The sequence below is a fragment of the Thalassophryne amazonica genome, chromosome 16 (genome assembly GCF_902500255.1).
Source record: "Thalassophryne amazonica chromosome 16, fThaAma1.1, whole genome shotgun sequence".
NCBI classification, from domain to species: domain Eukaryota; kingdom Metazoa; phylum Chordata; class Actinopteri; order Batrachoidiformes; family Batrachoididae; genus Thalassophryne; species Thalassophryne amazonica.
Genome location: NC_047118.1, coordinates 158,422 through 183,691, shown reverse-complemented (window position 1 = coordinate 183,691; position 25,270 = coordinate 158,422). Strand labels below are relative to the sequence as shown.

The following is a 25,270-nucleotide window of genomic DNA, read 5'->3' as shown; positions in this document are numbered from 1 at the left end:
CTCTGAAAGGTGCAGTTTTATCACACAGCACAATGCCACAGATGTCACAAGATTTGAGGGAGCATGCAATTGGCATGCTGACAGCAGGAATGTCAACCAGAGCTGTTGCTCGTGTATTGAATGTTCATTTCTCTACCATAAGCCGTCTCCAAAGGCGTTTCAGAGAATTTGGCAGTACATCCAACCAGCCTCACAACCGCAGACCACGTGTAACCACACCAGCCCAGGACCTCCACATCCAGCATGTTCACCTCCAAGATCGTCTGAGACCAGCCACCCGGACAGCTGCTGGAACAATCGGTTTGCATAACCAAAGAATTTCTGCACAAACTGTCAGAAACCATCTCAGGGAAGCTCATTTGCATGCTCGTCGTCCTCATCGGGTTCTCGACCTGACTCCAGTTCGTCGTCGTAACCGACTTGAGTGGGCAGATGCTCACATTCGCTGCCGTTTGGCACGTTGGAGAGGTGTTCTCTTCACGGATGATGCGAAGGAGATGTGTTGCACTGCATGAGGCAAATGGTGGTCACACCAGATACTGACTGGTATCCCCCCCCCCCCCCCAATAAAACAAAACTGCACCTTTCAGAGTGGCCTTTTATTGTGGGCAGTCTAAGGCACACCTGTGCACTAATCATGGTGTCTAATCAGCATCTTGATATGGCACACCTGTGAGGTGGGATGGATTATCTCAGCAAAGGAGAAGTGCTCACTATCACAGATTTCGACTGGTTTGTGAACAATATTTGAGGGAAATGGTGATATTGTGTATGTGGAAAAGGTTTTAGATCTTTGAGTTCATCTCATACAAAATGGGAGCAAAACCAAAAGTGTTGCATTTATATTTTTGTTGAGTATAGTACCGAAGACTGAAAAAATAAAATAAAAAAATCAATCAATCAATCAATCAACTTTTTTCTTGTATAGCGCCAAATCACAACAAACAGTTGCCCCAAGGCAAATAACCACAGTGGGTCAGAAAATCTCCACATACTAAACGGTCGGCAATGGTTGAGCTTCTCTACCACTACATCACCTCTACTAGTCGAGCTGTTCTGCTGGACACAACCAACATCAGCGTTACCAACTGACTTCAACTCAGCTCCTCTGTACTTTGGCGACCTGGATGCTGGTCGACATAAATCAACTTTTCATTCTCTGTTGGCAAATGACGGGCGAATCCTCAGAGTGTGAATGGAGCGAGACTTCTCAGGTGTTTCTTAGAGATTTTTGAGAATCTGCTACACCGGCCAGCATCAGCCACTTTGTGACATCATGTGAACAGGCTCAGAATGAGAAGATACCGGTTCTACACTGACTCCTGGAAAGTATCTTACTATTGATACTCCACAACAGCCATGTGCTCCCCCCCACGAGCATGATCCAACTCAAACTCAGTGACAACACAGACAGCACTGTGAAACGAGCAAAACAAAGAGTCCACTTGTGGAGGAAACTCAGTTGCTTTGGTGTCAGTAGAAATATCTTATGAAGCTTTTATCAAACACTTGCTAAGAGTTTTTTAACATTTTCTTGAATATGCTGCTTTTACGGTCTATCTGTGAAAAGCAAGAAGTGTCTGAATGACATCATCAGGGTGTGCGCCAAAATTACTGGTGTCCAACGTACGGACCTCTGGCTCTCTCTGGAAAATACAAGTGGTCCAGAAAGCCTGATCGTGTACTTGGCAGTGAATTCGTATCCAGGGCATCAGGTCGGCGGTATTATGTGCCCATTTGAAAAACAAACTGTTATGCAAATTCTTTATTCCTTTGGCTGTAAGGTTGCTAAATGCAGAAGGGCAGAGATGAATTGGGATGATTTTGCATCTTGCTCTGCTGTTCCGTCACTGGATGTGATTGTTTCATCCAACGATGTAATAAAATCAATGGCATTTATTTATTTGTCTATTTGTCTGTTAGCAGGATTACATCAAAACTACTGCACAGATTTTGATTAAATTTTTACCACAGATAGATATTAGCCCATGGAAGACGCCACTTAATTTTGGAAGTGATCCGGATCCGCATCTGGATTCTGGATTAAGATTTCACTTCACAGATTCTCACCAAATTTGCACCACATATTAGCCCATGGAAGACTTCACTGAATTCAGGAGATGATCTGGATCTGCATTCTGGATCAAGATTTTACTTCATGGATTCTCACCAAATTTGCACCACATATTAGCCCATGGAAGACTCCACTGAATTTTGGAGGTGATCCGGATCCGGATTGATGGATTTCAGAAATCTGGGATTGCTCTTGTTGTTGATGTGATGATGTTTGATTGTGGATGTTATTGGTTGTTTATTTATTTCCTTATCTCTTTATCATATTTATTCTGTAATTATGGGTTGACTGTATAAATGAATTTCCCTTCTTTAATAGTCATCTGAATCTGAATGATCCAGCATGCAGGATGAGGTGATGCCACCAAATCATCTGGGAGTGGCAGACAGATGGCCATGATCTGGAGGTGCAGATGGACCTCCTGGGACCTTACCAATCAGGGTCCAGGACAGCACCATTGTGTGGTGAACGTGGCTAAGTGGGGCACTGGCACATACTCCCAGACCTGACCCTGTATCACAAGCCTGTTTTGTGTTCCAAGTTGCTTCAGTTAGAAATAAGGAGTTTTAAAGAAAACAACACACACCCCAATGATTAATTAACAGATTATTTGAACAGACATGATATCTCTTCTATTGTGTACTTTTCTTTATCCACTGGTCAAATTCAGCACTGAATTTTACACTAGACCACAGATGACCGACTGGGTTGACCACAATTGACTGGGTTGACAGTATAAGAAAGAATGGATGAATTTGGTGATGGTTGAGGGTGTTAATATTTCTTTAACTGGACTTATTCATTTTGTAAAGCTGAGGACTGATGACCATCAAGGCCACTGTTGCTTGGAGCAGCATGTAGACAGACAGAAAAAAGTATTTGTGCTACAAAGACACAATTAGGGTTAGGGGAATGGAAAAAATCCCGACCCCCATATATCATAGGGCCAGGTGCTGCAGAGGCCATTCTCCCATCCTGTCTCCCCCTCCCCTACAGAAAAGGCCACTGTGGGCGGTTCCATTGGTCCCCATGGCCACCATAATGATGGCCACGGCGGACTGTAATCCAATTGGACATATTCCTATAACAAATTTTTCTTTAAAACAAAGAAACAACTAGCAAAATTGCTGTATGTAATAACAATAATAAAAAAAGAGAAATAGCAACAACTAAAAGAGCAGCAAATTTGCCGTACACTTCTGGGTATCTCAATCCCCTGAAATAAAACTAACTAAAAGAAACCATCAAACTCACCAAAATTAGTGAGACAAACAGAAATAAAATTTAAAACAACTAAGGAAACAACAATTTTGTTGTACAATAACCTTCTGGTTTTTTTCACTCAAAAAAACAAACAAACACAAAAAGCACTCAAATGTGCAATCCTTTTAAACAAAATCAATCTCCCCGAAACACCAAAAAAACCCAAAAAACAAAAACAAAAAAAAAAAACACGAAAAAGCGGGTTAGGGTTAGGGTTAGGGGTTAGAGGTTAGGGTTAGGGTTAGGGTTATGACAAATCTCAAATTTATTAGCCTGGGGTTATAAATGATGAACTTTTACCTAAAACTCACAAAAATTACTTTGGTTTTGCCAGATCTTGAAAAAACCTCCCGCACCTAAGACAGTTTCATATTTCACATTAAAACACCTTGCGGCTCAAACACTCTTTTTATAACATGTCAGTTTTACATACAATACACATGAGGAATACATGAAAATGAGTACATATAGCATTTGTAGTGTTTTTAATAGTGTTTCAGATTTGTGTATTAGTGTTAATAAATTTGCTGTTAAGATATTTGTCTGTTTTGCAAGTAGATGATTCCTTTTTCCAGTGAGTAGAGAAGCATTTCACAGCTTTGGGACACTTAAGTTTGGATATTGATGACAGCAGGACTTCATAATCCATCTCTGAATAGTGTTGGTTATAAAACCAGGCCCGCGACCCAGCTGTTCTCGCCACTTTGGAAGAAGGAAAATGCAATAAGTGCAAAAATTCCTTGTGAGTTCTACCTGGCCCTGTGAAGTGATGGCAGCTTGTGCCATTTGATGTGAGACCATTTTTCCTCCGTTTTGTAAAACTTGTATGCTGCACAAAGCTCAAATAGGAATTTAAAATCATGTCTCCAGCCAAGGTTCTCATACTCTGGTATCCCTTCTGTGCCCATGTGTGCATTTTGCAAATCATCATACTGTTCCAAAATCTCATCAATAAACTCGTAGTTAATGTTAGGTGACCGTGACCATATAGGAAAAAAAGAAGTCCAGCACATGTCGCAGAACCCTAACCCTAACCCGTTTCCTCTCAATGTGGATCAATGAATTATGTGGTTGTGGTTGAAAGATGTTGCAGTTAGACCATTATTTGCGGTGAGTACACGCGTTGTATTAAACGGTACGTGTAAAACTGTGTTCTTGTCAGGTTTTTTCCCCACCTGGACCTGTGTAATGACTTTCTCTCTCTGCAGAACCCCAGCTCAGCACCTCTCATTTATTATTATAAGCAGAAGGACAGTATGTATCATGGCACACAACATAATTATATAGTATTATTATTATCATTATCTGTATAAGATGATATCATGTTATTAGTAGTATTATTATATGTTATCATTAGCATTATATGAAGTTATCAAAGTAGCAAATAAGCCATGAGACATAACAACTCCCCCTGCTGACATGACCTTAAGTCACATCACCTAAGACAAAAGTGTAATACAAAAATAAAAGCAAAAACAACACATACGAGGTCTGTTAGAAAAGTATCCGACCTTTTTATTTTTTTCAAAAACCATATGGATTTGAATCACGTGTGATTGCATCAGCCAAGCTTGAACCTTCATGCGCATGCGTGAGTTTTTTCACACCTGTCGGTTGCGTCATTCGCCTGTGAGCAGGCTTTGTGTGAGCAATGGTCCACCCCTCTCGTCGGATTTTTATTGCGAATAAAATGTCTGAACGATTTGGAGCTTTGCAGCAACAAATTTTTCCAGAAACTGTGAGAGACCTCCAGGTGGACACCGTTCGGAAAATTCAGATGGCTTTCAGGGATGATTTTATGGGGATTACACAGATTAAGGAGTGCTCCAGCCGGTTTAAAGACCACCCACAGCTGCTGAGAGCATGTCGCGCTCCGAGCGCCAATCGACAGGCTGAATCAACCAGATCATTTCCAACGTGAAGGCTTTGTTGATCCGGGACGTCGTCTGACTTACACAAAAATGGCAGGAGACGTGGACATCAGTACTTTTTCGGCACATTCCACTGTTACAGGAGTTTTTTCATGGAAAGAGAAGAGGAGAGATTCGCCACAGAGCCGTTCATGGCGCGGCACAAAACCACCTCCGTGTTGGTCTCACAGGATGGCTTTCAGATGGCTTTCAGGTGGCTTTCGGTGGCTTTTCAGTCATGTGAGTATCCGAGAAATTGTGGATGAGCCTGGACATGCCAGAACATGTCCTGTGAGGCTTCATCACGGTGTTGCCTTGCGCCATGCGGCACCGCCGCGACGCGCGGAATTCTTCCACACGTCTGTCTCAATGTGCCGAAAAAGTGCTGATGTCCACGTCTTCCGCAATTCCTGTGCTAGTCAGACGACGTCCCGGATAAAACACAGTGTCCAGTTTGGAAATGAGCGGCACATTCCACTGTTACATGAGTTTTTGTCATGGAAAGAAGAGCAGAGGAATTCTGCGTGTTGCGGTGGTGCCGCATGGTGCAAAGCAACGTCGTGATGAAGCCTCACAGGACATGTTCTGGCATGTCCAGGCTACATGGTTAGATGGCTAACCAAGCCAATCTTCGCTCTAAATTTTCTGCTGCAGTGTGGGCACGAAATGTCTGGCTGGGAAAGGGAGCTTGACCAGTCTTTCCAGCGTTGTCGCTTTTGCTGCAGTTTTTGGATGTGTTTTACTTCAGAGTCCACTACGCCTGTTTTGACTGAGGCATGCCTAGCAGGACGGTCTTGTGCAACTTCTTCCCAGGATTCAGGTGGGATGTTACAGCACTTCAGGGATGCTTTGAGGGTGTCTCTATAGCTGTTTCACTGTCCACCACAAGATCTCCTCCATTCCTTGAGCTCCCCATAGTATTAGACGCTTTGGGAGGTGGGTTGTTTTCCATGCAGTGTACATGGCCAGCCCTTCGAAGCTGGGAGCACATGAGTGTGACGCGAATGCTGTCCATCTGAGGTCGCTTGACAACCTCCGTGTCTGGAACTTTGTCCTGCCATTTGATGCGGAGCAATGTTCTCAGGCATCTCATGTGGAAGGCGTTCAGCTGTCTGGCACGGTGACTGTAGACAGTCCATGTTTCACTGGCGTACAGTAGGGAAGGAAGTACCACGGCACTGTACACCTTCAGCTTGGTTTGCAAGCTCAGTCCACGTCACTCCCAGACTCCGTCATGGAGTCTGCTGAAGGCTGTGCTGGCTCTGGCAATCCTGAAGTCCACTTCCTCATCGATGTTGGCAGAGCATGACAGGGTACTTCCAAGGTAGACAAACTTGTCAGCCACAGCAAGTCTCTGTCCATTGACCATTATGGTTAGCGCTATGTAGGTGGCTCCTGCGGTTGCTGGTGTAAGACCTCGGTCTTCTTGGTGGAGATTGTGAGGCCAAAGTCATCACATGCTGAGGAGAACAGGTCTATGTTATCCTGCATCTCCGACTGTGTCCTGGCATTCAATGCATAGCTATCAGCAAAGAGAAGATCACGGGCAGTGTCTTCCTGTATTTTGGTTTTGGCCAGCAGCCTCCTCAAGTTGAAGTGCTTCCTGTCAGTCTGGTACCTGAATTCAATAGCGATATCATCATCCCGGAAGGCGTCGTTGAGCATGGCAGCGAACATCATGCTGAACAAGGCAGGGGCCAGCATGCAGCCCTGCTTTCCGCCATTGGTCACAGGGAAGGGTTCCGAGTACTCTCTGTCATCCTGTACTCTCACATACATGCCATCATGGAGCTGCTGGACCAGTGAGATGAACTTGTCGGCATCCATACTCAACCATAATCATCCACAATCCCTCACTGCAGACGGTGTCGAAGGCTTTGGTCAAATCCACAAAGATAATGTTGAGACCAACATTCTGCTCCTGACACTTCTCTTGAAGTTGCCGCACAGCAAATATCATATCCATGGTGCTGCGTCTACTCCTGAAGCCACACTGGCTCTCTGGTAGCAGGCCTTGCTCGAGATGTGTGTTGAGCCAGTTCAGGAGGATTCTGGCAAGCAGTTTTCCAGCAATAGAAAGTAGCAAGATGCCACTGTGGTTGCCACATGCTTTCTTATTTCCTTTCCACTTGTAGAAGTGGACAATTGAGGTGTCCTTGTGTTCCTGGGGGAGCTTTTCTTGGTGCCACATAGATCTGAACAGCTCTGTCAGGCGCTCGGTCAGATGGTGGCCGCCAGAGGCGATGATCACAGCGGGGACTGATTCAGCACCTGGTGCTTTGGACAGCCGCTTGATGGTTTTCACCACCTCTTCTTCGGTTGGGGGATTGGTGAGCGAATGGTTGATGGAGACCTGCAGCAGCCTGACAATAACTTCCTCGTTGATTGTGGATGGGCAGTTGTTGACGTCATGGAAGTGTTCCGCCCAGTGCTCCAGGATCTTCTCCTTGTCTGTGATCAGAGTGTTCCCATCTGCACTGGGGGGGTGATCCAGATGATGTAGAACCGTAGACAGTCTTGAGGGCACTGTACAAGTTCTTTATATCCTTCTTGTTAGCATAGGCCTGGATCTCGTCGGCTTTCTTACTGAGCCACTCATCCTGCATGCGGCGCATCTCACACTGAACAGTTCTTCTGGTGTTACTGAAGGCTTCCTTCTTGGATGTAGAGGAGGGATCATTGAGGAGGTCTCTGTGAACTCTGTGCTTTTCTTCAAGCAGGGCTTGGATGGCCTTATTGTTGTCATCGAACCAGTCCTGGTGCTGGCGGGTGACAGGGCCTAACACATCTGAGGCAGCAGCATAGATGGCGTCACAGAGACTCCCCCAACCTGCCTCAATGTCTGCCTCGACAGTCGGACTCTGTGGAGACTTTTAAGGCTAGATTGAAAACATACTGTTGTGTGTTGGGGGGTGTGGCTGGATGTTTTGGTGTTCTTTTCTTTTCTTTGCTCCTCAGGTGGCATGGAAACTGATTTGTCTGTGGAGAAGGTGCTGGCTGAAGAATCCTCACCCTCATCAACATCATGTGAAGCACCTGTGACTGGTGCTCACATGCAACCTTAAAGACTTTCAGCTGAAGCAGATAATTGGATGGCGTTCTGCTTTTAAGGCATGTGTGATTCAAGCAGAACTGCCGGGAACTCTACCTTGTGATGTTCGTTTGTGAGACACTGAGGACCGCACCTGGGTTTGACACATCGAGCCGTGAAGCAAGGAAGGGTGAGGACACATGCTGTCAGCACACATTAAAGGTAATTAAGTATTTGACTAATTGTTGATAGTAACTTGGTGTTTTGTTACACAGTATACTTGAATTGTGATGAGAATTGTGCAGCTTGCTTCTCACTGCTGTGGCGTGCAGGATAAGTGATCCTCCACTTGTTGTGAGAAGCTGCTCATTTGCATAAAGATAAAAAGTACAGACCTGAATGTGTTGCTGATAGCGTGTGTCTTTTGAAAGACATTGTTGTAACTGCTGACTTACCTCACATCTTCTTTGCTTCACAGAGAGTCAGTTTGTCGTGTCCACCTGGGGGGTGTTTGTCTGGTGGTAGTGGGTCCAGGAGCGCCGGACTTCTCTCCTTGCGGGCGCTGAAGAGCGTGCCAGCAGTCACTCCTCCAGAAGGACGTTGGTTTTGGTTTTGTACATTTTATTTAGGCACAGGTGAAAAATAAATTGTTTTTGTTGTTGGAACCGCTTTCTGGTTATTTTTAGCGCTGGGTTCTGTCTGACGCAGGTTCGCTCCTCAATCCGCGTCGACACATAACACATACATTTTTTTCCCTGTTTTATCATTAGTATTTTCTACAATTCTATGTCTTCTTTTATTCCTTTTATTTATTTTATTTATTTTACTTATTTAAGTTTTCAATTTTGATTGTGTTTTTAATCTTAATTCATTTTATTCTGACTTTTAAATGATATTTGTGAAGCACCTTGAGGCAACTAGTCATGATTTGGCACTATATTAATTTCATAAATTTGATTTTGATTTTTGCACATCTGGACCCGGCAGCAAGATACAAATCAAGATGGCCGGGGATGGGCCGGGATGCAGTGGATGGCCAGTGGTGTTTTACTGGTGGCATTGTGCCCTAGTCGCACTCCACAGCACTCTGCCGGGACTGCCTTCATGCCCGTTGTTGAACGTGTCGAGAGATTTCGTCCTCTCAATCTGCCAAAGTCAAACTTCGTTTTGTTTTAGAGGGAGGGTCAGCCAAGACTACAGGGCTCCCTCTGCTCTGCTATTTGCCCATAGCTGGGGGGTTGGATCATGAACACCAGGGCGTGTCCACACACCAGTGGGCCTGCACGTTGCATGTTTCGGGGCCAAACCTCCTCCTTGTAGTTTAGCCTGGGTCTGCAAGGAACCCAGTGAACATGTGTTGCCGCGTGAAGGCACTACAAAGGGCTTGTAGTGGAGAGGCTAATGCACTGGTGGGAGAGGCTTACGCACTTGGCTCTCTTTTCACAGTGCTGTTACACAGCGGTGCTAGCCAGTGGTGAGGGCTGAAAGCAAGAGGTGACAAGCACCCATACACTTAGCCAACATACTAGATGCTTCACACTACCATTTAACACACATTGTATCGCTACATGTATTACCCTTGACTATGTCAATAATGGCAGGCGGAATTGTCTAATTAATAAATAACCATCAAACCCCAAGCCATATTGCTTGTATTGTCATCATTGTAGGAGAATTTATTTAAAGGAAATTGGTATAAAGTTTTTCCGCAGTGGCAATGTAGCCATTGAAATGGTCCCTTATAGGTCTGTTCTCTAAAAGATCTTGTTAGTGGGGCAAAGTGGGGCAACCTTCAATAACCCTTTTCCAGGGTGTTGAACTCATTTAAAACTATTTAAGGTAACGTATATTTATTGTATCATAATGTGTATCGTAATTTCTGTCTGTCTGATTTTTTAGTTAAAGATGTATTATGTGTGTTCCTGCGTGATTGTTCTTCATCATTTATCCCTTTTTTTGTTTACACATATCTACTTACAACTTACAACAAAGTCCCCTTATTTGCATTCTGTAGTTCTTTTGCTATGATCGGATTCACCAGTGATCACTGTGGTCCGACATCAGTTTTATGAAGGCTAGTATCACAAAGTACTTTTTTTTTTAACCATCTGTACAAATGAGGTCATCAGTTCTGTGCAAACTGGCTTCAGCATAACAGGCATTATCACTGCAGTCAGGCCGTAATACCTCCTGGAATAATTCAGCTGAGTCCGTATGGCCAGGAGGACATGTGGTCAGGGTGCACACATTCTCACTGTAGAAGGTCGCAGACCGTTCGCGTTCCTGATGAAACAAAATATTCATGTTAATTCTTTAATCAGTGATATCCAAGAAGCACCACCCAACATTTTAATATTTTAATAAGTTGTGTTCTTAAGCAATGAAAGTGTCATCTGAAATTGAAAAGAAGTTAATTGAAAGATTTACCAAGTAATCTTGGTAGGAAAAATACTTCAAACAAAATGTTGACGGGCTTTAGGCAGTAACCATACAGTCACATTAGATGTGACTGTATGGTTACTGCAATGCTGAAAGCAGAATTAGTTTCTAATAATTTGGAAGACATCAAGCGTCATATGAAGTGGTTTTAGACACATGTATCCTCACATTCATCAAAGTGAAGGAGTAAATCATCAAACAGTTACATGTCCAATCAGCATTATGACTGAACCAGCTTAATCAGTTTTTAAACAATTAAGAATTGTTGAACAATACATTAAGATTAGTGATTAGCATCAGGTACATACAAAAGTAAGATTAAAATGTTGAAAAATCACTGTGTATCCATTCCCATTCATTTTCTTCCTTTTGTTTTCTGTGAGAGAGTGTAATGCGATCTATCACCTACAGGTGGGAAACTGCATGACTGCCTTGTGTAGCGTTCGGGAGATACAACAAGCTGTCAAATGACTGTCCGCTGGCAAAATAAAGGTTACATGAATAACTAATAATAATAGTGATAAGTTGTGGAATGAGCTTTTTTAAGTTTGGACTATATGAATGATGTGGGGGAAATAATATCTCTGGAAAAAGAAAACAATTTGTGATTGCCTGAATGCTTTGTCGCGATGAATATCCCACTATTAGTTTAGTGATTCAGTTAGAAGTCCCACTTCCATAAGTCTCTTAACTACATAATGGAATTAATTAGGGATCAAACTAGTTTAGATTAACTATGTTGCGACGGACATAGTGCGTTTGGCAAACCGCTAGTATAATTTTTTGTCTGGACTGTGGGTGATGGTTTTACCTGACAACAGTGGCGGCTGGCCCATAGGGGGCGCTCGGGCGCTGCCCTCCTAGATGTGGAGGGGAAAAGTAATAATATATATATATTTAAAAAGTATTATCAATGTCAGTTTTACTTAATAGTATGTGCCTACATGTAATATGAATGATTAAAACAACACTTCCTCCAGCTGACTCTCATTCAACAGTGCATTTCCACCAACAGAAGCAGAGAACGTATCATTCCTCGTCTTGGGCGCTCATTCAAAGCGCCTGTCGGGTTTAGAATACTGTGTCTTTGATAAGAGGAAGAGACAACCAGGCAATAAAACAAGTGAGAGATAGAATTCAATTTTAAGCTCGCGAGGAGTGCAGTCAGGCTGTACACCAAAGCTACACTAAAGTCTGGCCTGCGCTCCCGCTCTTTTTATTTAGGACTTCCCTACATACGTACATGGGCGGTACAGCTCCTAAGGGGAAGAGTGATAGCGCGTGAGCTGTTGCAGCAGAACCGCTGATTGCACAATACATTCAGGACGTTCAGAACCTTTTTAATCTTGGGCTCGATTAAGATGTGTTTAAGACATCTAACGATTAATCACACTTCTTCTGACAGAAGGACTAATGTATCATAATCACACTGTGGTTGGAACATTCAATTCTCTATTCTTTATCTCACTGCTCCGCTTACGGCTGCATCCTGCCTGAGTCATCTTCACATGTCCTGAAAAAGAGCTTAGCGTGCACACAGAAATACCACAACTTGCAGAAACACGTCATGTCACATATCTTAAGTAACCTTCACCCATCACACCGGTACAATACACTTTATCAGAGCAGAGAGAACTACATTCTACCAGAGCAGAGAACACAAAACATGCATGATAAAATAAAACAGTGTATCTACAGAATAACTCCAACAGCGCCCTTGAAGTGCAGCGAAATAACCAATTGTATGTAGTTGCTAGGGAAAATTAAGAAATGTTTGGCAAAATTAATGGCTTTGGGGCGCCGGAATTTTAGCCCTTGCTACAAAAATGCGGAAACGTTAGATTACAGTCAGTGATACACGTGACGCTGCAGCTGCTGCTGTCAGTCAGTCAGGAAGAGATGATGGTGACGTTTGGGTTATATTTATTTATTTTTATTTTGTCTCCGTGTGTTTTGCTGGAGTAAGTTGAAGAACTCTTCGGAGGTTTAAAACGGGACAAAACTAATCAAATCAATGACAAAACTAATCAAATCAATGACACCAAAGTTTGGCAGGGATCCTTTTGGAGGCGCATGGAGGTGCGCACATCAGATCTTTCTCGTGGTTTAATGACAGTTGCACATCCCGGTTGGAGGAGAGACGTTTGTCTGACTCGTTATAAACCGTGTCAGGCTTCATTCACACTGTCAGCGCGCACACGTCACGGAGGCTGCTGATCTGCGCTCTTTACTGCGGGGTAGAAAGAAGCGCATCCACCTCTGCCAGCTGCGAACTGACTCCTCTGGATCCACTTCAGCTCAGCTGACGAGCTGCTCGGATTTATTCCCCAATGTTGTTCCTGGTGTGGAAACGAGGATGAAAACTTAAGATAAAATGAATGAGTGATGTTTTTTTTGTTTGTTTTAGGGGTCAAAGCTGTGATCTTTATTGGGACAGCAGACCAGTTAGAATGGTAATAGGGGAGGCCGGGGCTGTTTGTAACAGTGTTCAAAGCTGCAGCCATGCAGGTATTTTGATTTCACTTTACACGTTATGAGGATCAGTTCACAGAAGTGAAATATTCTTTGGAGTATTCCACACTCTAAAATAAATTATTTGCTCAGTTTAAAAACAAAACAAAACACTAAAATAGCAATTTGCATGTTTTTTAAAGAAATTCTAACTCAGCCACTGAGTTCACACAAGACACTTATAGTCAGACAAACCCAAGTTTAGCAACACATTTAATTAAGTGGTTTTGTAAACTTCATTTGCTTTGTCCTCTACACTGTTAATTTTAACCAATTTAATTTAAAGGTTTTGGTGTTATTAGTTAAGTTATTTAAGTTTTTCAAGCTTCTTTAGTTTGCCTCCATTCCACTCAGTAATGTTCATGCAAAATATTACCTTAATTTTCTCTCGCTCTCTCTCTCACACACACACTCTCTCTCTCACTCTCACACACACGCTCTCTCTCTCACACTCTCTCTCTCTCACACACACACACACACTCTCTCTCTCTCTCTCACACACACACACTCTCACTCTCACACGCTCTCTCTCTCTCTCACACACACACACACACTCTCACTCTCACACGCTCTCTCTCTCTCTCTCTCTCTCACACACACACACTCTGTCTCTCTTTCACACTCTCTCTCTCTCACTCTCACACTCTCTCTCTCTCACACACACACACTCTCACACACTCTCTCTCTCTCACACACACACACACACTCTCACTCTCACACACTCTCTCTCTCTCTCACACACACACACTCACTCTCACACGCTCTCTCTCTCTCACACACACACTCTCACACGCTCTCTCTCTCTCTCTCTCTCTCACAGACACACACACACACACACACACACACAAACATTTTCTCTCTCTCTCTCTCTCTCTGAAGGTGGTGTGAACATTGCCGTATGTACATAATGTTCTTTTGTCAATTGAAGAATTTTTCCATATTTTGAAAGAGTGTAAATTTGGTGATATTTTCTATTTTGTTAAGGTCAGTGTCACTGTGAACCCCAGGATCTGTTTGTCTGAATATAATGTCAGTTCAGTACAGTTTGGTCTACTATGTGTGTAATTGGTGTCAAATGGTGAAATGTTCTTTGCTCAAGAACTTGAGTGTTGTATTTGATACTGTTCCTTTCCAAAGTAGAAATGGGGCCTAATATAGCTGTAAATAGTTAACTTTATCTGTAAAATTGCTGATTTTGAGAAGGACATGAAATGATTATTGTGGAATTGTAGTAATTTTCTGACTGTTCACTTGAATGCCTGTACTGGACAAGGCAGGGAATCTATTGGCACAGCAGCCCCACCAAGACTGTTTTTGACCAGCTGCCACTGCCTGACAACTTCCTGTTTTTCAGTCAGTTATTTCCAAAACGGATCATTAGCATTCTGCTTAAAAGGGCAGGATAAACTAGAAAATCTAAATCTATGGGTATAGCTGCAGGGGCTGCCCCCTGTTCATCAGTCATCACTGGTGGGTGTTTTTTGTTGCTGTTGTTTTTTTTATTTTTGTTTGTTTGTTTGTTTTTTATCAGGTTCATTATTGTTATTTGATGGTATAGTGTTAATGTAGTGCCTGGCTACAATGTGATTCAAGGTGTAACTTTGCTGTAGGAGGGAATGGCTCATCCCATCTTCCAAAGAGACCATCGGCCTATGCTAACGTTGTCCATTGAATAATTGATGACAGGGCCCTTTTTCCAGCAGTCAGGGCTGTCTTAGTTACTGTCATTATCCCAGTATATGATCATTAGACAGGACTAGTGAGATTATAGTAGTATTTGGAGATTTTAGGGTACAGCTTACTCTAACAACTGAATTGGATAAATTGGATAAACAGTATTAATGAATTGATGACTTATGACTATGAATGAATAATTTGTGAATCAATTCTTTTTCTTTTTATTCATGCCGTCTGTTTGCTGGTATGTGCGTTAATGCATCCATTGAAATTAATTTAAATTTAATTTGTGGTGTTTTTTCCTAGCAGGAGTGGTGGCCAAGTGGTTAATGTGCTTGGATTCAGTTCGGAAGGTTCTGGGTTCAAATCCCACCCCTGCCACATTTCTCCATGTAATGTGGAGTTGCATCAGGAAGGGCATCCGGCGTAAAACCTGTGCCAAATCAACATGCGGATCCACCTTGGATTTGCTGTGGCGACCCCTAGTGCAAACAAGGGAGCAGCCGAAGGGACTTACTTGTGTGGTGTTTTTTCCTTAAAAACAGGGTCAGTAGGATTGCCAATGCACAGTTCATTTTTACCCTGAGCGCATGGGCCTGGGTAGCCCATTCCGGGCCTTTGTCAAACAAAGACCAGAAAAATTATAAAGCCTCACTGGAACGAGTAACCAGGCTGGGAAAAGCCTTTACCCTGTGACTTTTAGGGGCAACAAGGGACAATCGATTGGACCGTGACGGCCAGCGTTGTCTCCAGGGTTTAGGCCACGTAGGGGTCATGGGCGCAGCTTGATACCGTCAGATCTCAGAAGCTAAGCAGAGCAGGATCTGGTTAGTACTTGGATGGGATACCTCTTTGGAACACCAGCAGCTGTATGTGTTTCTTCAGGTAAAACTGGAGTTGCGCCAGGAAGAGCATCCGGCGTAAAACTTGTTCCAATTACCAATGCGGATCTGGCTGTATCTGCTGTGGCGACCCCGAACAAAACCGGGAGCAGCCGAATGAACAACAAGGGGTGATGGACGCAGGCCCAGTCAACTCGAAAATCCCCACTGTCGGGGGTGGGTGACAAACTCACTGACTGAATGCCACACTACTATTATTGTGAACACCCCCTTTTCTACTTTCTTTTTTACTAATAGCCCAATTTCATAGCCTTAAGAGTGTGCATATCATGAATGCTTGGTCTTGTTGGATTTGTGAGAATCTACTGGTACCTTGTTTCCCATGTAACAATAAGAAATATACTCAAAACCTGGATTAATCTTTTTAGTCACATAGCACTACTATTATTCTGAACACTACTGTATGTCATATTAAGAAAATCTAATTTACAATCACCCTGCAGTTAATAACAGATCATTTCTTTTTGCATTTAGTCACAGTGTCCCCTTTTCTGGTTAAAATTTAAATGTACACATTAATTTCCATGTTATTTTATTTGTTTAAAAATATCAGGTAAGTTATGATTTCAATTTGCAGATGAAGAAAGGTTTATAGAAAGGGGTTTTGTCCTTTTTCAAACCTCTAGTGTGTAAATGTCAATTCTATGCGATGGGTGAGAAAAATATGTTTTGGTTTCTCGCTCGTTCTCTGTTTGTCCATGTGTTGTTATGAATTCCCCGTTAATGTTTGGACTGGCGCAGGTCTGACGACCTTCAATACGCTGGGCAACCGCCACTGGGTACCTGTAAACATGTAAACGCCATCTGTGAACGAAAATGTTCCCACAAGAAATCAGTTGTCAAAGTGCAATCTTTTAAGAAGCCCTGATAATTAATACAATTTATCCCCTGATTTTACCTGATTTTACTTGCTTTGTCTGTGGACATGAGAAGGGGTCACATTATTTTTTTTCCTTTTTTTTCCTCTGCATTGTGTTCTGTCTCTCTTTTTATTTATATATTTTTCCCATGTCTAATCACACTGTAATCAGTTTGAATGTACTTTGAAGGCATACATATTTGTTTTGATGACCCACGCAGACCCTCTTCATCTTAAAACTATTTTTGTCTAAAGTGTGGTGGAGCCTTGCATACAAAGAATTCACTTAATCACATAATTTACTTAATCATTTCAGCTTCTCTGCATAAATCACAAGTAAAATACAGCAACATGTCTGTGAATGTGTGATTCAGTGGACTTCAGGCTGCTTCAAAATGCCGCCAGCCACACAGTGTCTCATTCACACAACAAAACAAATAAATTACACAGGTTCACTGGACTTACAGCAGAAGCATGACTTGTACAGGACCTTTCTGACCCGGGGACTTCAGGTAACTACAGCCAAAGCATGTACCATCTGCGGATCCCAGTTCTGGCGTGACACCACCTAGGATTTTGAACCCCAATAAACTCTCTATTTCCTGTATCTCTGTATCTCTTATGTAAGGGGTGGACAGCATTTTTAAGCAACTACCAGAGCCAGAGCTTCCTGTTTTAATAGAAAACTGTGCATGAAGCTAAATCTCTGAAGGATCATTCAACAAGGAAAATGTTCCATCTTGTTATGACTGAAGAATGAAAACAACATCAACATGTTAATGCAGCACAAGAGAGCATCAACATGCAGTTATAGCACTTTTGAACCTCAGCATTAGATGATGACAGAAACTCCATCATTAGTAGTATCATATAGTTCATATCATGCAATTTTTCAACAGATCCAGAACACTGACAAGAACTTTTTTTAAAGATAGAAACACTGCCTCTGTAGCTCTGCTATAATCCTTCTGTTTCACAGGTTGGATCAGCACTTTTGACTTGGCTTCATGTTCCAGGTTGAAGAGTCTCAGTGCGCCTTCATCAATGAGTTCTGCCAGTGAGAACCCAGAATGCTCCAGTTTCTACAGGACCTGGAGGAGAGCGCTGTTCAACTCGACAAGATGAAGAAGGGCGCAAAGATCTCCAGTGTTGCAGGCAGCTCAGTCAGTGCAGTCGGTGGCGTGCTTTCCATTGTTGGTTTGGCGTTGATTCCTTTCACAGCAGGAGTGTCGTTGGCTTTGACAATGACTGGGGTTGGGTTGGGTGTTACTAGTGCTGTTAATGGTGCTGTAACCACAGTCACAGAGATCGGAGTCAATCGTAAGCAAACAAAAAAATCTAATGGGGTCTTTGAGAGTTTCATGGAGGATGTACAGGCTCTCCAGAGGTGCCTGGAGGAGGTGTACACTGAAGCTGAAAAAAGAATGGAAGAAAGTCCGATCGGACCAGTGGCTGTGGGAGTAGCAAAGGTAGCGGCTAACACTGGTACTATTGGAAGAGGCATTGATTTACTTGTTGATGCTGCCTGTGCAGCTAAAGTCCTCAAAAATGCAGCCATGGTTCGTTGTATTCAATCAATCAATCAATTTTTTTTTATATAGCGCCAAATCACAACAAACAGTTGCCCCAAGGCGCTTTATATTGTAAGGCAAGGCCATACAATAATGATGTAAAACCCCAACGGTCAAAACGACCCCCTGTGAGCAAGCACTTGGCTACAGTGGGAAGGAAAAACTCCCTTTTAACAGGAAGAAACCTCCAGCAGAACCAGGCTCAGGGAGGGGCAGTCTTCTGCTGGGACTGGTTGGGGCTGAGGGAGAGAACCAGGAAAAAGACATGCTGTGGAAGGGAGCAGAGATCGATCACTAATGATTAAATGCAGAGTGGTGCATACAGAGCAAAAAGAGAAAGAAACAGTGCATCATGGGAACCCCCCAGCAGTCTACGTCTATAGCAGCATAACTAAGGGATGGTTCAGGGTCACCTGATCCAGCCCTAACTATAAGCTTTAGCAAAAAGGAAAGTTTTAAGCCTAATCTTAAAAGTAGAGAGGGTGTCTGTCTCCCTGATCTGAATTGGGAGCTGGTTCCACAGGAGAGGAGCCTGAAAGCTGAAGGCTCTGCCTCCCATTCTACTCTTACAAACCCTAGGAACTACAAGTAAGCCTGCAGTCTGAGAGCGAAGCGCTCTATTGGGGTGATATGGTACTACGAGGTCCCTAAGATAAGATGGGACCTGATTATTCAAAACCTTATAAGTAAGAAGAAGAATTTTAAATTCTATTCTAGAATTAACAGGAAGCCAATGAAGAGAGGCCAATATGGGTGAGATATGCTCTCTCCTTCTAGTCCCCGTCAGCACTCTAGCTGCAGCATTTTGAATTAACTGAAGGCTTTTTAGGGAACTTTTAGGACAACCTGATAATTATGAATTACAATAGTCCAGCCTAGAGGAAATAAATGCATGAATTAGTTTTTCAGCATCACTCTGAGACAAGACCTTTCTGATTTTAGAGATATTGCGTAAATGCAAAAAAGCAGTCCTACATATTTGTTTAATATGCGCTTTGAATGACATATCCTGATCAAAAATGACTCCAAGATTTCTCACAGTATTACTAGAGGTCAGGGTAATGCCATCCAGTATTGCACTTAATGTTTTCTTCCTTGGCATGGATGTCTTCTTTATTTGCAAAGACAGCATCAGCTTGGCCAAAGGCATTGAGAGCGAAGTGTCCCAGTTCATCCGAGCCAGATCTGCACTTTGGCGTTCCGAGATGGACTCATGGAAAAGATCCATGCTTCCCTGTGCCAGTGTCTGCTGACGTCAGAGAGGAACAAAGCTATACTGGAGATGCCATTTTATCCCAAATGGAAGAAAAAGAATCCCAGAGAAACAAAAGTAAAATTTCCAGACAATAATGTGGATGAAACGAATGAAAAAAATGAGTCGTGTGTTGTTCAGTAGTTGTTAATGTCCACTTTTGTGTTTGAGGTAATCCTCATTCTCTCGATTCAGGTCCTCTTTATTAATGTAGTCCAACATCATAAAATGTCTCAGTGGTCTTTACTCTGTCCACAACATATGATGCCCCTCAAAATCTAAACTGAATGAGATCTCCATGGACAGACATATATGGACAAAGTTAAAGAAACATATGAATTCCTCTTTAGAAATGTGTTAAACCCTTTACACACAAATTCTACGTGTCACACAATTCCTGAAAGTTACCACAGTGCACAGTGAGGATTGCATCTGTCAAATACACAAACTAGAGGGTATTGTTGATTTAGGGTTTGTCCACCTGACAGCACAAAGTTGTGGGAGGAAACACTGAAATAGGTGAGGTTGACAAACAGGACATTAATGATCAAGATCATAATGGAATTTAGCGCAGTGACAGCATCTGTATTTTAAAACTTTGAATCTTCGGCATTAACAGATTGTGATTGACAAGCAATTAGCAATTTAGCGCTCGTTATCTGTGACGTATCTGTATCTAAATCATGCTCATATCTGTAAAACCATAAACTCTTTCTCAGCCTTTGATTCAGTTTTCAATTTCATAAAATACTTTTTTCAAAACATGACACAATTCTCAACACAGTGCATAGGTTTTCACAGCACTTCACTTTTTCCACATTTTGTTATGTTACAGCCTTATTCCAAAATAGAGTAAATTCATTTTTTTCCTCAAAATTCTACTCACAACATGAAAAATGTCTATTTGGAATTTTTGCAAATTTATTAAAAATAAAAAAAAAACTAAGAAATCACATGTCCATAAATATTCACCCCCTTTGCTCAATACTTTGTTGATGCACCTTTGGCAGCAATTACAGCCTCAAGTCTTCTTGAATATGATGTCACAAGCTTGGTGCACCTATCTTTGGGCAGTTTGCTCCATTCCTCTTTGCAGCACCTCTCAAGCTCCATCAGGTTGGATGGGGAGCGTCGGTGCACAGACATTTTCAGATCTCTCCAGAGATGTTCAGTCAGATTCAGGTCTGGACTCTGGCTGGATCACTCAAGGACATTCACAGAGTTGTCCTGAAGCCACTCCTTTGATATCTTGGCTGTGTGCTTAGGGTCATTATCCTGCTGAAAGATGAACCACCGCCCCAGTCGGAGGTCAAGAGCGCTCTGGAGCAGGTTTTCATCCAGGATGTCTCTGTACATTGCTGCATTCATCTTTCCCTCAATCCTGACTAGTCTCCCAGTTCCTGCTGCTGAAAAACATCCCCACAGCATGATGCTGCCACCACCATGCTTCACTGTAGGGATGGTGCCTGGTTTCCTTCAAGCATGACACCAAAGAGTTCAATCTTTGTCTCATCAGACCAAAGAATTTTGTTTCTCCTGGTCTGAGAGTCCTTCAGGTGCCTTTTGTCAAACTCCAGGTGGGTTGCCATGTGCCTTTTACTAAGAAGTGGCTTCCATCTGGCCACTCTACCATACAGGCCTGATTGGTGGATTGCTGCAGAGATGGTTGTCCTTCTGGAAGGTTCTCCTCTCTCCAAAGTGGAATGCTGGAGCTCTGACAGTGTGACCATCGAGTTCTTGGTCACCTCCCTGACTAAGGTCCTTCTCCCCAGTCGCTCAGTTTAGATGGGTGACCAGCTCTCGGAAGAGTCCTGGTGGATCTGAACTTCTTCCATTTACAGATGATGGAGGCCACTGTGCTCACTGGGACCTTCAAAGCAGAAGAAATGTTTCTGTACCCTTCACCAGATTTCTGCTTGGAGACAATCCTGTCTCAGAGGTCTACAGTCAATTCCTTTGACTTCATGCTTGGTTTGTGCTCTGACTGTCAACTGTGGGACCTTATATGTAGACAGGTGTGTGTCTTTCCAAATCATGTCCAATCAACTGAATTTACCCCAGATGGACTTCAGTTAAGCTGTAGAAACATCTCAAGGATGATCAGTGGAAACAGGAGGCACCTGAGCTCAATTTGAGCTTCATGGAAAAGACTGTGAATACTTATGTACATGTGATTTCTTAGTTGTTGTTTTTTGTTGTTGTTGTTGTTTGTTTTATAAATTTCAAAAATCTAAAAAAAAAAAAAAAAAACTTTTTCACATTGTTTTTATGGGGTTTTGTGTGTAGAATTTTGAGAAAAAAAATTGGAATAAGGCTGTAACATAACAAAATGTGGAAAAAGTGCAGTTTTGTAAATATTTTCTGGATGCACTGTAACACACAAAAGCCACCAGGAAGTCACTTGATTTCTTTTTCCAAATACAATCAAACAGCCGCACTTACTCCCCAGAACCTCACATTCACTCCTCACATGTGTAATAAACACCAACCAATCAATGCCTTACACCAGTGGTCTCAAACTGATTCCAGGAAGGGTCAAGAGGGTGCAGGTTTCTTTGTAACCACCAAATCCACCAGGTGATTTCACTGATTAAGTGATACCATCTGTTCAAAGAAACCCTGCATGCACCCTCTTGACCCTTCCTGGAATTAGGTTGAGACCACTGCCTTATACATGTGAGGACAAAAGTATCAGCCCCCATGAAATTTAACGTTTTCTTCAAAATGATCCCAAGTGCTTTTTCAACAGAACAAGGGATTTTCAACACAGCATTTCTAAACACCCTAGTTTAATTTTGGATGTTATTATTTTATTTTGCACACAGAAATAAAATAATTCCACAAAAAACTACCAGGGTCAAAATTATTAACAACACCCCCCCCCCCCCCCCAATGCTAACAGTTAGCTGTGTGTCCGTTTTGCTGGATAACAGCCTGCAGTCATTTGTTGTCTCAGACATAACGTCTCCTGAAAAATGACAGTCTATTCTTCTTTGGTGAATCTCTCAAGCTCCTCTAGATTTGTTGGTCTTCTGGCATGGACCTTGGTCTTCAGTTCGACCCAGAGATCTTTAATGGGATGGACGTCAGGGCTTTGTGCAGACCCCTCAGTAATGTTCACTTTGGTCTTCTCAAAATCTTCTGGAGGTAATTCTTCACCAGAAGCAATGTATGTTTTGGGTCGTTGTTCTATTGGAGGACAAAGCGATGACTCAGTCTCAGTTTTTCTGGGGACTACTTGAGGTTTTCTGTCAAAATCTTAATGTATCCTTCTTTCTTCATGATTTCTTCTACCTTGACGAGATTCCCAGGTAAGAAGCTCTGAAGCCTACCCACAGTATAATTCTTTCACCGCCGTGTTTCATTGTGGAGACGTGTTCTGTGTGCTTCTTCCTCCAAACATAAGCACTGTCTCTCTGACCAAAGATCTCTAGTTGCATCTCATCTGACCAAAGGACACACTATGCAAAATCTCTCTTCAGGTTTTCCTTGAAGGTGCCTCTTCTCTGTAGAAGTGGGGTTTTCTGTAACATCGCTGTCCGTTCCTGTCCAGGCCTCTTGTGATTGTCTTCTTTGAGACTACAGTTCCCAACTTGCCTAAGTCAGTTGAATTTATTTATACAGCACCAAATCACAACAAAGCTGCCTCAAGGTGCTTCACATGGGTAAGATTTAACCTTACCAACCCCAGTGAGCAAGCACAAAGGAGACAGTGGAAAGGAAAAATCCGCCTGGTGTTTTGAGAAAGAAACCTCAAGCAGACTAGACTCAGAGCAGTGGCCCACTGCTTAAGCCATTCTCACAGTTACAGAATTACAAACAGTTACAGAAAAGTGCATAATGGTGCAAAGTCAATCTGAAGGCCAAGCCTACTGAACCCAAGATCTTGGTTTGAATAGAATGTTTCAGAGTTCTTGGCAGGCTAATAAACTATTCTTGGCCAGATTTGCAGTATGTTGCGTCAGCCTCACCAGTCTTGTATCCTGCCTCTAGCCGTGGCACTTCTAGCCATCACTGTGATTCTGTGATGCTCCAGTCAGTTGTCAGGCGTGTGGTGCAGGTCACACTCCATCCATACATCCACGTCTCAGCAGCAATACAGTACCTCAGACAGAGAAAGAGCAGAATCAATTGGGTAGCATTAGTTTTGATAACAATAAATCAATCAATCGATCAATCAATTTTTTTATATAGCGCCAAATCACAACAAACAGTTGCCCCAAGGCGCTTTATATTGTAAGGCAAGGCCATACAATAATTATGTAAAACCCCAACGGTCAAAATGACCCCCTGTGAGCAAGCACTTGGCTACAGTGGGAAGGAAAAACTCCCTTTTAACAGGAAGAAACCTCCAGCAGAACCAGGCTCAGGGAGGGGCAGACTTCTGCTGGGACTGGTTGGGACTGAGGGAGAGAATCAGGAAAAAGACATGCTGTGGAGGGGAGCAGAGATCAATCACTAATGATTAAATGCAGAGTGGTGCATACAGAGCAAAAAGAGAAAGAAACAGTGCATCATGGGAACCCCCCAGCAGTCTACGTCTATAGCAGCATAACTAAGGGATGGTTCAGGGTCACCTGATCCAGCCCTAACTATAAGCTTTAGCAAAAAGGAAAGTTTTAAGCCTAATCTTAAAAGTAGAGAGGGTGTCTGTCTCCCTGATCTGAATTGGGAGCTGGTTCCACAGGAGAGGAGCCTGAAAGCTGAAGGCTCTGCCTCCCATTCTACTCTTACAAACCCTAGGAACTACAAGTAAGCCTGCAGTCTGAGAGCGAAGCGCTCTATTGGGGTGATATGGTACTACTACTAAATCAACAGAGAAGCAAGAGGCTACTAATGTGGTCACCAGCAGCTGAACCTATGCTTCAAGAACAGACCCAGAATTTAGATATAATGAGGCTGAGACTTGCTCCATTCTTAAGAACACAATATAACAAGAGAGCAAAAATGGATTGACACTACACCCATATGTTAGTCACATGAATGTGAAAGCAGATGAGTCCTGAATTTAGACTTGAATGACTCTACAGAATCTGACTGTTTTATCAATCTATAAAACAGGTGCATGATAAGAGAAAGCTCTGTGGCCTGCTGACTTCTTTTTAACCTTAGGGACACATAGTAATCCTGCATCCTGGGAATGCAGAGCTCAGGCTGGTACATAAGGTTTCATTAGGTCGACTAGATAGGGAGGCCCTAGTCTGTGAATAATTTTATAAGTTAACAATAAAACCTTAAGGTCAGACCTCACAGAGGCAGGAAGCCGGTAAAGCAAGGCCAAAATTCAGGTAATGTGGTCAAACTTTCTGCTTCTAGTCAAGGTTCTAGCACCATTTTGAAGCAGTTGGAGACCTTGAATACTGGACTGCAGTAAACCAAAGAGTAGGGTGTTGCAATAATCCAAACAAAAAGAGACAAAGGCATGAATCAGAGTCTCTAATGTAAGTAAATATGTATTTTGAAGAAAACATGAAATTCTATTGGGGGACTCATAATTTTGTCCTCACCTACATGAATAATCACGACGTAGAGTGAGCATAGAGGGGAGCTGGAGGGACGACAACAAGGACCGATAAAAGGACACAGCTGTTGTGAATCTGGTTTTGGAGAATAATGGAGTTAGAATTCATAAGATATGAAATCAGATTCTAACAGTCAACAAATTCTCAGTGATATTGATGCTGTGAGTCTGTCAGTAAGTCAGTAAGTCCATCCCTGTGACCGCAGGACACATCTCCAGGCAATGCAGGAAGCACGTGGACAACACTGATGCTGCCTCTG

At 42.7% G+C, this 25,270-nt stretch overlaps 1 protein-coding gene and 1 long non-coding RNA gene across 2 annotated transcripts; one reads left to right on the top strand and one right to left on the bottom strand.

Annotated features, from left to right (window-relative positions):
• Positions 1 to 10,284: 10,284 nt before the first annotated feature.
• On the bottom strand, positions 10,285 to 17,341 carry LOC117528227. Its single transcript, XR_004565709.1, has 2 exons — positions 17,132 to 17,341; positions 10,285 to 10,561 (listed from the first exon to the last, which is right to left on the bottom strand). It is a non-coding gene; the product is annotated as an uncharacterized LOC117528227 (long non-coding RNA).
• A 31-nt stretch (positions 17,342 to 17,372) lies between these two features.
• On the top strand, positions 17,373 to 19,689 carry LOC117527914 (apolipoprotein L3-like). The gene is given in 3 exon segments (XM_034190420.1): positions 17,373 to 18,225; positions 19,290 to 19,452; positions 19,455 to 19,689. Coding segments are annotated over 3 exon segments (831 nt in total). The 5' UTR covers positions 17,373 to 17,736; the 3' UTR covers positions 19,634 to 19,689.
• The last annotated feature ends 5,581 nt before the right edge of the window (positions 19,690 to 25,270 follow it).